The following is a 13,913-nucleotide window of genomic DNA, read 5'->3' on the forward strand; positions in this document are numbered from 1 at the left end:
GGAGTGTCCCTTACTGTATGCTGATGACATAATCAATACACAACTCTTCCTGATCTTTCACTACAATAATGGACGTTTAGTTTTTCAACAAGCATCTTGCCTATGAAAGCACAAGGTTAACTGACATGAGGAAAGCTATTGAAGCCATAAGCAAGCAGATATAAAGTTTGAACTTGATTCCCAAAAGCCTCACAGAAGAGTGTGTAAATAAATCATGTGTTTAATAAAGCTGATAAGAGGTGACCCAGTGCCCTGGACAGACTTAGTTACACACTATCTTTAATGGCATGGCCCAAAATAAACAAAATACCCTCAACCAGTCTTAACAGATCAGTTGGTACTGTTTTGGGAAAATTGAAATACAATGGTAAACCCCCCTCCACAGGACATGTACACTCCCACACAATCCACAATGCAACCCAATACTCTGGAGGAATTCAAAGGACAACTTCATCTATTTATAATACCAGGAGTGACTGAGAATCAGGGGACTTTACAGCCACGTTACTGTGAAGCTGTAATGTTTTTCTCCCTTTATATTTACAGTCACATGAAGCTTGTACCGATAAGCTTGGACAAAACACTTCCTGTCCAGTAATTACTTTTATCAACATCAGTGCATTAGCCATTAAAAACTGGAGTGAGATACAGTATTGTTATAATCCAGATGTTTTCAAATTGAGGGCTCCTGAATCGGGGCTGTGGCAAAGGTAGGAGTAGGCTACAGTTTGATGTCACATACATAACCCAAGTAAAATTCCTGCATATGTTTTACAAGCAAAATGTTTTAAAAATATCAAAAGTAATAGCACTCACCATGAGGTCCTATTTTTCATCACAAGAATAAAAATAACAAACTCTCCTCTTAGTTTTGTTGTGGGAAAAGTTACAACTTTATCATTTTTATTAGCATACTGTACCTAGCCAAACCTGAGCTGGTCTAATCAGCCACATAACTCAAAACACCTGTGTGAGTATACCAGGCCTTTCATCTATGACAATGCATCATATTTTATGAGATGGTCATGTATTATTGGACAGAGTCTTTTTATGATGTCACTGACATTTTTTGTTGGAAAGTCAGTCAAACAAGGAATCACAAAATGACAACAAAGAGACTAGAAAATGACTACTAACAGATGTAAAACAACTACAAAGAGTTCAGAGAGAAAAGAGGAAGTGGTGGAGTTTACATCTCTTTTAAAAATGTCTGGGGGAGGGGGGCACTGTCTAATAAAATAAATTTAATAAATAAATGAGTGAAGTAAAGAATAATAATAATAGATTTCTGTATTTGAATAGTTAAATATCATAAATTGGATGTACTTGAGTAAAGTACAAGTACCCGAAAATGAGGTACAGTACTTGAGTAAATGTACTTTCCCACACTGGTCACACCAGAGACGGTTATGTAATTGTCTTTCGAGCTGTTTAACGTCTAACTTTCCTAAGGGTTTGATCGTGTTTAAATCCCTCAAGATGCATTTCCTTGCTGTCCTCTATCTCCGTCTTTTTCCATAACATGAGGAGTTTAGTTACCTCTGCTCTTCTCTCCAGCAGATTTTGCAACGCTCCAGTTGATAAACAAAGCCACGTGTTGCAGGGAAGTGTCCAAAGTGGGCGGTTCTCATGTATTTCCGGGTTCTGAGTGAGAAGATATAAGAAGAGCTGCGCAATGACAACAGTAGAATAGAAACACGTCCAGGACAAAGAGCCTTCAAGAAGGGATACACATTAAGCCACACGGGGATTGTTTCCTGATACATTTTAAATTTATTTAACTCTACGACATCGAGTGAGGATGCCATTTCTTGGACAGGACTGGAGGTCACCGGGTCAGAGTTGGGTTAAAACCGAGGAGGGATGGAAAAAGACAACAACAGACGACAGAAACAACAACGTCTCCATGGAGAGGTTGGTCATTAAAACAAGCCCTGACAAACGCCTCCATCACAGCTATTTTGAAATTGCGCAACAATTGAATGCGCCATCACTTTTTTAGCTTGAGGAAGATGGAGGCGGGGGGTGAAGATACTTTGAAGAAAGTCCAAACAGCATTATGAACAAAGGCAGGGTGACAGACAGACAGACAGACAGAGAGTAGGCCCACACCTTCATATTATTTACCCTCTCGCTAACTTCAGTGCCTTTGTTTTTCTGGGGCCATGTTCCGTTTCCAGGCTAATCACTGAGCTATTAATAACCTCACAACAAGTGAGTGGATTAACAAACGTCTGTTGAGTCTGAACTACTTTCCAAAATGACTTCACACACTTCTAACGCGAAATGCCTGCCCCTGAGGTTACAGTTAGAAATACAGTCGATACCTTTGTTTTGATGCTAGATTGTGTTTGTCAGTTCAGAAGAAAACGGTTAACCTGACTAAAAAAAGTAATGTCTGTACTCTGTACTGAGATAACGTGGTAAAATGGTGCTTTTTAATGAAATATGTGTCCTTGTGTTTTTCCAGCTTCTGCAAAGCCAAACAGGAGGAATGTTTCAACAAGGAGAACTTACTGCTTTCTCTTAGCTATGACATGGCTGCCAAGAAGAGGAAAAAAGATCTAATGAACAACAACACCAAGGTCCCCTGTGAGTCACAGTCAACAAGACACACAGTCTGACTTTTAATATAAATATACAAAGGATAACAGTTTTTTTGTGTTAGTTATAAATCTTGTCATAATATACCAAAGATAGGTTCTGGATCAGAAACATTCACAGGAGAGGCCCATGAGGATGTTATATAACATTCACGAGGGCATCACTTCCTAATAATATTGTTTATTATTAATTTTCCATCATTTCATAAACTCTATTTCAACCACACTCAGTCAGAAATTGTATCTTGTTTGTGATGTGTGTGTGCGCATTTGTCACAATGCTTATGAACTGCTTAATGAGGGCAGGCCACTAATATAAACATTCTGCTTTCTCATAGATTTCCACAGGGAAAAGTGGATTTATGTTCATAAAGGAAGCACCAAGGAGGTAACAAACGAACTAATTTAGTTTCACATCAACTTTTCATATCATCATTGCTAATGTAAACATGCTGAGAAAACTATACTCCTGCTGAGGATCGCTATCTAATACCCTGATAATTAAATTCTCCCAGCGCCACGGATATTGTACACTGGGAGAGGCCTTCAACCGCTTAGATTTCTGCAGCGCCATCAAAGACACAAGGAGATTTAATTACGTCGTTAGAGTGAGTCCACTTCTCTTTCTTCTCTTCCAGTTTCCTCTGTCCCTTTTGTTCGTCTTCCTCTGTTCTTTTTAATAGATGTTTTTGTTAGTATTAGTGCACAGAAGGGGTTAAGGTTAAGAGGGTGTGTAGGCTTCTGCCAGACTCTTATCAATGCTCTGCAGACAAGGGTCTCTCAGTGGCGACGATACTGACCCAGGGAGTGTATGTATGTGTTTTTGGTAGAATAAGACCATGTCACAGTATGGCATTTTGCTATAATGGGATTGCTAAAGCCATTTGGCATCCCTAAATTGAGTTAAAACCAAAGCTGTATTGAAGATCAGTCCCTATTTACTACCCAGTTCAGTGCATTCATAGCATTTAAAAATGTTATGTCTGAAATGTAATTTTGAAGCACTGTGTTGTACCATTAAAAATTTCACAATGTACATAGCATATTGACCAGGGATGCCAAATAGCTCAACGAAAAATGTCCACTGGAGGGGAGATGTGTCATAATCCTTATTCATGATATCATTATTAATAATGTAATTGCATTATGGGACATAAATAGATATTTTTTTATAATTCATTTTAAATTGAGAACTTTTACCCTCCACATCATAATATCACTGCACTAAACTGAACACCAGCTCTCCCACATGTGCTCCCATGTGAGCCGAGGGCTGCATGTGGTCATGTTCTCCTGTGTTGGTGGGGGAGAGAGGGGGTGGCTGACAGCTGTGCGGTGAGGTGCGACCATCTGACAGGGGTTTATGAAACCAGACCCTGTGGTTGTCAGGTGATTTAGACCCCCAAACACACACGCGTGCACTCACACGCACAAACACACAAGCACCGTCATACACTTGCCTCTGCCAGACTTAAGATTCTTCCCCTTGTGTTGTCTCCTGTCACTTTTCTGGTTTCTTATATACATGCTAACTTAATGAATGTTGTGGGATGACCTGCCCAAGTTTGGTTAGTCGCAGACAAACGAACCATTTTGGCAGGACAGTGAGGTTGTAGGCGATCATGTTTTATGACTGTTTTTTTGTATTTATCTAGTCATAAACCCATAAACACAGGTGTAGTATATCAGCATCATAAAATTCTTGAGATATCAGAATGCAGAACAATCTTTTTGAAATTTTCAGTCTCTTTACACAAAACTTTCCACAGATAGTTTGCCATTTGTTAGAGTTTCTGTTGAAGTTTTGGATTGACCTTTTAGTGCAGGTTCCAGCTAACAAGTGCAGTGTAGTGTGCTAAGCCCAAAGAACAATATGGCTGTGTAACACTAGCGTCTGGTCTGGACATGATGTCCTAGGTCACTGCTCTTCACTGGTTGTGTCTGATGGCATTTGCAGGTTCATTTAACTCCGTCTCAGTTACACAGATCAGGTTCTACCACAAAGAGACAACAAGTGGTCCTCTCTCTGCTCGGAGCAGACCAATAGAGGTTAATTCAAGGAGACAGAAACCTTAAAATGAACTTGCTCTAGCAGGGGCATCTTATAATAAAGAGATATGCTGTCAGTGTGTTTGTGGAAAAGTGTGAGCCCACACTAAGCTATGAAGTGCAGTTTAGCGAACAGCGGGGGCTAAAAGTAGACACGGAAACGCACATTGTTCTGCCCTGCTGCTCTACAAAGAGAGGAACACTTGATGAGCTGCTAAAAGAAGAAGGGCATGGGATTAGGTTTTAGGAATGGAGACGGAAAGAATGAAAAAAGGAGCCAGGAGGGAGCGAAGAAGCTTAAAATTGGTAAAAACGGACAGGAAGGTAGAGGACTTAGCTAAGAAGTAATTTAGTTCAAAGTTGGGTATTAATAAGATCCTCAAACTAATCAGGATTTGGCTGAATTCTGACTTACAGTAGATGACATTTGTAGTAATGAACTTGAACATTTTTCATGAATCATTATTATGAGTTTCGAAACATGCATTGACCATTGTCCCATCTACTTCTGTATGCCTCTCACAACTCACCTGTTTGCACTGCTAAGTATCCCCTCCAGTTTACCAGAAAGTAGCTCACAAAATGTTGATGTTGGTATGATGACAAAGGTCACATGGTTCAGTCAGAATTGAGCAAGGGTCAACTTGAGTTTCTCCATGATGTCACAGCATCTGTTACATGCCCGACGTGCCACCCTGGAACCCACTAGCCAATGACAACAACTGCGCAGACATACACACACAAGCTCACACACACTCTGTCAAATGATTCAGCTAATTCACATGACAGGAGTATCAGGAGTCAAATGATTAAACACTTGTTTGTGGAGTCTGATGTTGTTGACAGCCCGGGCTGTGGTTGAACACCTTTCCAGTAGCTTCTTCCCCTAAAGAGACTCTGATCAAGAATGATGAGAGCCAAGAATGCTGTTATTTGCTTGTTGGACCCAACTTGAGTTGAGAGTAATGACCAGGTGGAACCACTCCAAATTTGTTTTAGACAGCATTTATTGTTAGGAGTGCAAGTGCCTTTGTAAGAATGCAGCATAACAAACATTAAGTAATGAGGCAATGGAACAGAGAGTCTCTGCAGCTGACGGGATGAAATTTATGTTGTGTTTCTTTCTTTCTGTCTCTTTTCTTTCTCTGCTCCAGCTCCTGGAGCTTATCGCCAAGTCCCAGCTCCCCTCGCTCAGTGGAGTGGCGCAGAAGAATTACATGAATATTCTGGAGAGAGTGGTACAGAAAGGTGAGACCTGTCTCTCTTCACTCACTCTTTTAAAGTCACTCAACTAGTTTGCCTCTTCAGTATCCATCTTTTGTGTGTCTAAGGGTTTTATTTTTGTCTATTTTGGCTGTTGTCTGTTTTCTTTGTTTTTTCCACACACATTCAGCTGTTGCATATGCAAAAATAAACAAATGCACAATTCACCCCTTAATCTATTTCATTTTCTTTTTTGTTGGTTCAAGTTTACAATGGAGTGGCTTCTTATCTTTCTGTCCTAATGGGATAAACATAAATAATATAAGTGGAGCAAATGTTAAACCTTCCTGCTTTGTTGTTTGCACCAATAGGTGAGGAAATGAGCCCTGACAACATCTAAGAAAGGCAGAGGAGTGAATGTAGTGCTTTAATGGCACAGTGAAAACACTGACAGTCACCAGATCCCTCAGCAAGCCACTGTGTAAACTAAATGTTCCCTCTGCTAAACAGAGATTCAGGTTGTTTAGGTGGCGTTATGAAACCTGTTGGCCAAATATTATGAACGTCACAGGAGGAGAGCACAGCCACTGCAAAACATTTAGTTTAACATTGTGATTCTTGATGATTCACAATAAATATTTTACTGTTTCACTGATAGCACTAATCTCTCTGGCTTTTAGGTCATAATTGAAGTCATAAATTGAGCTCAACAAATAGCTTCTGATTTCCTCCCACAGTCCTCGATGACCAGCAGAACGTTCGTCCGATCAAAGAGCTGCTGCAGACGCTGTACGTCTCGCTGTGCGGTCTTGTTCAGGACATGGGCAAGTCCGTCCTGGTGGGGAACATCAACATCTGGGTGCACCGCATGGAGAACATCCTGCAGTGGCAGCAGCGGCTGGACAACATCCAGATCAACAGGGTAAGGTTTTACACAAAATACAGGGCCACAAGCTGGACATAAAAGTGATCAAATGGTATAAAATCAGGGACTTAAAGAAGGCTTTAAAAGGCAAATTCAACTATTGTTCTTGCTCCTGTTTCCTGCAGCCAACATCTACAGGCATGACCCTGACTGACCTGCCTGCCAGCCTGCAGCTCAACATTATGCAGCGTCTGTCAGATGGCAGGGACCTGGTCAGCCTGGGACAAGTGTGTCCTGATCTAGGGGCCCTCACTGAGGACCGGTTGCTGTGGAAGAGACTCTGCCAGTACCACTTCACAGACAGGCAGGCATGTACAAATTAATAGGTGACCTCTAAATATGTTTGTAATGAGAATGTCACACTCATTGCACACGCACATTGACATACACTGCAGGTTAGTTGTCTTCCTCACTGTCCTTAAAGTATGTCACTGCTGACCTACTTGGTACATACCTGAGATTGCTGAAATAAAAAGCCGTCTTCCTGACATACATACCATTAACTCACTCTACAAAGAGGTCAAGCATCTCTGATAAACTTGACTTGCTACTGAAAAATGGGAGGCCACAGGGTGTGCATAGTGACATTGCAGTAATCTTGCATGGTGCTCAAAAGCCTGCACTTGATAAGCGAGTGAGACGGTCTCAAGCTATAAGCTAAAGCAGGTTACACTGATGTTTCCTACAGGTCAGACTGGTTTAAATTCAGTTTGTGTTAGTGGAAAAAAACTCTGTCCATTAAGGCTACTCAGATTTGAGTATATGTGTAGTAGTGAATGTGGCGCAAAAGAAAATCTTGTTTTTCTCTCTTTGGGTCATGTGTTGAAGTCTTCTTCTCTCCTCTTTAGATCCGAAAGCGCCTGATGGTGTCAGATAAAGGTCACCTGGAGTGGAAGAAGATGTACTTTAAGCTGAGCCGCTGTTATCCTCACAGAGAACAATACAGTGACACCCTGCACTTCTGCACACACTGCCACATCCTTTTCTGGAAGGTAGTTTATTTTTCTCTCTTTCACTTTGCACTTGATCAAAGTGGATAAAAAACTAAAATGTTACTGTTAGCAAAGCTAGAGATAAAACAGGAACACCACAGTTTAATATTGATGGTTGTGTTTGCTTCTTTTTGCAGGACACAAACCATCCCTGCACAGCCAACAACCCAGAAAGTTGCACCATGTCCCTTTCCCCTCAAGACTTTATCAACCTTTTCAACTTCTGATCCCCCCCTCAAATCCGGATGAACTGACTGTACATACTGTACATAGAAATGTACAATATTGCTTTTGTTTAACCGCACAATCAATTCTTGGATGTATATTTAGTTGAGGTATGACTGGAGACAGAATGGGACAATTATGCAATCGAGTTTCTTTTGGAAGAGTACACAGGCTTCTGGCAGGGTTCACTATTGAGAGCAAGCGAATGTGACAGAGAGGGAAAGAAATGTAGGAGCAGTTGTTGTGTTGATGGAGGAGAGCAGAGGAAAAAGGGAACACTCAGCAGTCAGAGTTAAGTCTTAGTTTAAAAGTCACCCCCAAATGAGCACACACACTTGACCATAGCTGCGTGCACTTGTTTTTCCAAATTTGGAGATTTTGGTTTTGTTTAAATTTTTTTGGTTTTCAAACCTTGCAATGGTCCCTTTCAAAATGGAAAGTAGGAAGATTATTTGATTTGTTTAAAATTGTTATTTGTTCAGTATAAAGTTACAAAGTCTGCTCACATGGGGTAACTGTGTGTTTCAGATGAAGTTTGCAGTAACATTGAGTTTGGCACTGGGATGGAGAGAAGTAAATCTTGAGTCACTGCGGTACCTAAGAGATAATGAATGTAAACAAGGGAGTCAGTGATTAAACATTAGACTGAGTGATGATTCTATAATATGTTAACACACCACAATATCTTTTCTATTTTGTTTTGTTCTTTTTCACTTTTATATGGATTTGATATGATTTAGTTTTTTTTTTTTTATTAATTGTGTGTTTGTTCTCTGCTGTGGCTGCTATAGCAACAGCACTTGAGTGCAGTATTACCAAAGATTGTAACCATAGTCAGCATTACAATGGTGTGTGCCTTATCATGAAACTTGAAACCGGTACAGCTTAATCCTTGTTTGAATTGTTTTTCAGATCCTGATGCTGTTTTTTTAAAATCATCATCACCAAATGTCTCATTAACAGAGGAGTGGTATTTAAGATCTGAGGCTCTGATACCAAAGTTGCTTGTCTGAAACATCGTATTTTTCTGTAGCCTCCTGCATGATTTTTGAAAATCACCCAGCTGATTGTGTTTACGTATTTATTTATTGAGATTCTGGCAAGTGGCTCTACTTGCACTATTGGGTTTGATGAAGACAGTTTAACCTAGACTTTCCTCTGTCACTGCTCAGACAGTGAAGAATAATGTACATGCTATGCAATGCGTTTTCTTTATGTTCTGTTGAATAAATAAATGAAAATAACTCTGGCCTTGATGTGATTTTTCTCAGCACACACTGCATACAATAATTGCTAACATTCTTTTTAAGAGAGCTGAAACTCAAATGGGCCTCCAGCTAGGGGTGAACAGGAGCTGCTCTGTGGTTTTCCTGTTCCTAACAGCAAACTTGCGCTCTCTACTGGACAAATGATGAACTGCAAGGTAGTAATATGAACCAAAAAATACCTTGGGTATGGTATGACCGGTACTTGGCATCTTCAGGACATGTTTACAACAAACTGTGAGAGATTATGTTTTCTCTGCCTCAGTTTCCATCACTGTTCATACCTGAGTGTTTTTTACTGGACCAGAGAATGGGATCTGTCCTTAGACAATTAAACACAAAGCTAAGACTCATGAAAAAACAAAGGAAATTCTTATTAGGAGAGCATCTCAGCCCACTCATACAATGGTAGGGGCAATGCTTAAGGCACTAACAGAACAAGCAGATTTCTGTGATGTCTTTTCACCAAAGAACTCTGAGACATTAGTCTTAATTAGGCAGGCCTGCTGTATAATAACACTAGAGGTTGTTAGACAAAGCTCTGTGTGAGCAACAGCACAGCATTCACATCATCAGTTTCTAAAATGAAAATTTCTCAAACAGTTGTTTTTATTGTTGCAGTAGGACAACACTTGAAGTTAAAACTAAATTTAAAAAGCAAATGAAATATTTTTACATGACATGATATAAACAATGTAATGATTCACTGCTTGTTATGCAACGTATTTAAATAAATAGTATTTATACAAATATTATGTAAATATTATTCATTTTAACTATGTAAGTCATGGTGTGCATTTCCCACTGCAGCATTGCACATACAGTACGGCCCTGCTCCTCAGGGCCTCACAGGTAGTCTTTATGGAGTAGTTCAACATTTGGAAGCATGATGTGTAGGACTGGAAAAGGCATGACACTGCTGCCAAAGCAATAACACACAGGCGTCGTTTTAAGGCCGTATAAATAGGTAATTCTATCACAAAGACAGTCTATCCATCATTTTACCACACTGATCACAAAAGCGGAGTCTGTCATCTTCATCTTCCTCATTTACAGTTACAAATCTGCTGGTTTCAGGCAATACTGCCCATCAATTTTACATCAAAAAGATGCCAGTGTATTGATGCCTTGACAGCAGAAGAAGAAGGCAATGTTAATGGTACATTCCCATCCTTTTTCTGATATAAACACTATCATTTCTTGTAATTAAATGTAATCTAAAGCTGCATTAGTAATCATAGCTAGCTGTCTAGCTAGCTGGCTACCCCCTTTTTTTCTTTACTACTATCATGCAAACATATCATCTACAGTTTGTGCCTCTTGAAACACATAATAAGCACCAATAACAACTCTCTGGTTTTAACTCCTAGTATAGGAGTCACTGGTATTTGACATTACAGAATAATTACATCAGGTAAAATAAAGTTATGAAGTTTGTTGCATATTATATTGTACTGTAATTTGCCAAAAAATTGTGTGCATGTCTCCCTATTGCATCCATCTTCTGCCACAAGTACCTTTCAAAACTGAAGCTATGATGTGAGATCAAAGTAAATATGGGGCAGTAATATAATATTCAAACCAGTGAAGTTTGGTATGTTCATAAAGCTGATACGCCCTCTTTACAGAAGGTAAACTTAACAGCACACAACAAACCTTGTGGTCATTCAGCAGGAAAGTGTATTAATCACTGAAAGAAACTGTCTCCGTTTCCTCAGTAGGAAAAAAATTTGAATGGCTGTTGGGTGGGTTGGGATGGGTTAATGAACGACACCAACCGCATCCTTTAAATCCTATTCTACCATGCTTTCGCTCTCATGCTTCCTCATCAGCTTTGGCAGCATTTGACTGTCTGAGCTTCCAGTGCATGTAGTCCAGAGGTGACAGAGAGAGTGGGGGGGGTGAAAATCCATACAACCTCCCCAGACAGTTTAAGTACCAACTGCAGAGGATCCCGAGATGCTGAGGATCCCCAGTGGTTTATGAGGTGTAGCCAAGGAGAGTAGTCATCACTGTAGCGCTGTAGCCCTGTGTGTGCAAACAAATAAGCGCTGAGCATTAAGTGAGTGACACATACAATAATGTAATGCTTTTCTTGGTAGCTTAGAGAGAGAAAAAAGTGGCATGCTTATAATAATCTGGTAAGACTGGAGGACAAAGATGCAAAGGAAAGAGTTACCAGAGTTAGTAAATGTCACAGAGAGGTACGTTCTCTCTTTCAGAGTTCTGAATAATCCACTCAATAGCATCCCAACCCTACAGATTCACACAGAGAAACAGAAGATTACAGAGGAATCACACACATAGACACGTGAATACCACTGGAAATAATAACTTTTGACTGTATGTCCAATAAGACCGGCCCTGGAACAGCAGAGAGGACAGTGGAGTCCAAGTTAGATGGCATGCAAGGAAATCAGCAATATCTTTATTACTGGAAACAAAGTTCAGATCAACATGCAAGGGATGAAATAAAAATAGAAATATAAAAGTACTGTTTTTATTTGCTGTTACCTTCCTGGCGTTAGCTGACATTCTCCTGGCCATCATCCCCTCCAGGTAGCTGCTTAGACTGACTCCCTTGACTGTAATGATGGCCTCCTGGGTCAACACAGTACTAAGGGCCGAGTGAGGGAGGTGACAAGAGAGGGAGGTGCAAGACATGAGAAAACATTTCTAACATTTCTAACATTATGCACCTGCAAGAACACAGTGTCTAGCTCATTCTGTTTCCTATGTGTTACACAAAAAACACTTTTAGAAATGCAAAGTGAATGAATTTGTACTTACACCTCAGGGTTGTCTGGGTGTGGTCTGTAAAGAAGCCTCTCATCCACTGATATGAGGTTGGTAAGAGTAATCTGGAAGACAAATTAGACATGGATTTCCTTACTTAAGTAAGGAAGTAGTAGTCACTTACAGGATGCACTATTGATATTGGCAGGGCAATAACTGTCACAATGTGCCACAGCACTTCCTGTAAATTCGTTTTGAATCTGAAATATCCACTTCACAGTCTGAGGACTATTTTGGAAAAATGTTCACATTTTGAGACATTACTTTACATTATGTTGTACTTGCTTTGAATCTTTTTCAATTTTCATGCTGTGGTGGCTCACTGCTGCTAAATAAACTGCGTGACCAGTGTTAAATCAATGCTGTGTAACTAATGCTGATCAAAGTCATGGCTGGCTGACTGGCTCAGTACAAACTTACATTTGTTGAGCACAACTCCATCTTCTTCTCCTCTGGGTCGACTATGGAATGTTCCTTCACATACGTCTGTGTCTGGCTGGTTCCTAGTATCTGCAAACACAATCATAAACAGGATGTACAGTAAAATCATCCAAAACTATCACTTGTCTTGTGTATGTGCATGACACAGCTTTGACAGGATCCACGTCTAGAAGCTGTTGATGGTCTCTACAGTACTGATTGTATACAAGAATGAAATCAGATTACTCTTTATTGAAATGTTAGAACCTCATCACAGGAGGACAAATAATATCTTTACTCCCTCCACGTTAACATGTACCTGTGTGCCTCTGAGCATGCATACATGTATATTTCTATACACCTAGAGTGTGAGTTTGTGTTGATGACTGACCGCTCGCACAATACCCGGTAGGCCCCACTCTGTGCTGAGGAGTCTGTGGCTGTGCAGACGTCCCTCAGTGTCCAGGCTGCGGTCCAGCACGTCCACCCCGACCACATTAGGGTTCATGGGGTTGGGGTACTTCCTCATGGCGGCCTTGATCACTGTCTCCCATGGGTAACTGCACACAAACCGGTACAAAATAACATGAATGGAAGGCAATGTACAAACTGACAAAGTTCTTTTAATGTGGACCTAACGGAACAGCAACAGGGTCATTGGAGCCAGTGCTTAATCAACCCTTAATACTTCCCTTATGTGCTTCTCTAGTACTTCTCTGGGGAGGCTGTGGTAATATGTTTTATTAAGGTCTTGTGATGAAGCGTCTGCCAGTTCACTGACTCCTGATGTTAAATGCTCATGGTGGCTCACCATCACTCAGTGAAGTCATTATATAGAATATGTAGAATTTACTGGCCATAAGCTTCAGTGAAATGCTCCAGTTTAAACTGAAATAATGATGCTGTAGCCCTACAATCACAGACCAGTTCGTTCTGCTTTAATAATCTAAACAATAATAACCAGTGCGACCAACCTGAAAACATGTTCCGTGCTCCAAATCTTCATCTTTATTTTCCAAACACAGTCTTGACCTTTACGCGGAAAAACAAAACCTTCGTCGTCTGAAACTATATTTCATCGGACCATTTTCATATGAGGAACTAGCTCCACTGATCAGAGAATGGGGCCTGTGATGGAAGCTCACGGCCATCAATGAAGTGAGTCCAAGGAGCGCGTCTCCGCTTTTCTCCGCATTTCAACCTGGCGTTAAGACTGCGCAAAATGCTCTGGTCCACCGAGGAGTAAGAGACATTAAACATCTACAGATTATAACAAGGAGCTCCTACATGTAGAGGACAACAGAGAAGCCGGTGCAACCGCAGAGCCTCCACGCGTCTAGTTAGACGGAGTGTGAGACAGGATTCCGGTCAGGAATGTCAAAATAAAATCCTTTGTCATAATTGCAGCTTTTGTTTTACCGACATCTACCTCAGC

At 40.5% G+C, this 13,913-nt stretch overlaps 2 protein-coding genes across 3 annotated transcripts; one reads left to right on the forward strand and one right to left on the reverse strand.

Moving 5' to 3' along the window:
- Window positions 1-1,667: 1,667 nt before the first annotated feature.
- On the forward strand, window positions 1,668-9,241 carry fbxo32 (F-box protein 32). The gene is made up of 9 exons (XM_018684730.2): window positions 1,668-1,914; window positions 2,471-2,592; window positions 2,942-2,991; window positions 3,119-3,211; window positions 5,807-5,900; window positions 6,593-6,777; window positions 6,906-7,088; window positions 7,629-7,772; window positions 7,910-9,241. The coding sequence occupies exons 1-9, from the start codon at window positions 1,802-1,804 to the stop codon at window positions 7,997-7,999; spliced, it is 1,074 nt and encodes a 357-aa protein (XP_018540246.1). The 5' UTR covers window positions 1,668-1,801; the 3' UTR covers window positions 8,000-9,241.
- Window positions 9,242-9,847: 606 nt separating this feature from the next.
- prelid3a (PRELI domain containing 3A) lies at window positions 9,848-13,830 on the reverse strand. Of its 2 annotated transcripts, XM_018684695.1 has the most exons (7): window positions 13,453-13,830; window positions 12,870-13,038; window positions 12,479-12,568; window positions 12,053-12,123; window positions 11,777-11,879; window positions 11,442-11,518; window positions 9,848-11,290 (listed from the first exon to the last, which is right to left on the reverse strand). In XM_018684695.1, the coding sequence occupies exons 1-6, from the start codon at window positions 13,482-13,484 to the stop codon at window positions 11,447-11,449; spliced, it is 537 nt and encodes a 178-aa protein (XP_018540211.1). In that variant the 5' UTR covers window positions 13,485-13,830; the 3' UTR covers window positions 9,848-11,290; window positions 11,442-11,446. The 2 variants fall into 2 exon arrangements, with proteins under 2 accessions (XP_018540211.1, XP_018540219.1); XM_018684703.2 differs by lacking the exon at window positions 11,442-11,518.
- Between the last annotated feature and the right edge of the window lie 83 nt (window positions 13,831-13,913).

Source organism: Lates calcarifer, linkage group LG15 (genome assembly GCF_001640805.2).
Source record: "Lates calcarifer isolate ASB-BC8 linkage group LG15, TLL_Latcal_v3, whole genome shotgun sequence".
NCBI classification, from domain to species: Eukaryota; Metazoa; Chordata; class Actinopteri; family Centropomidae; genus Lates; species Lates calcarifer.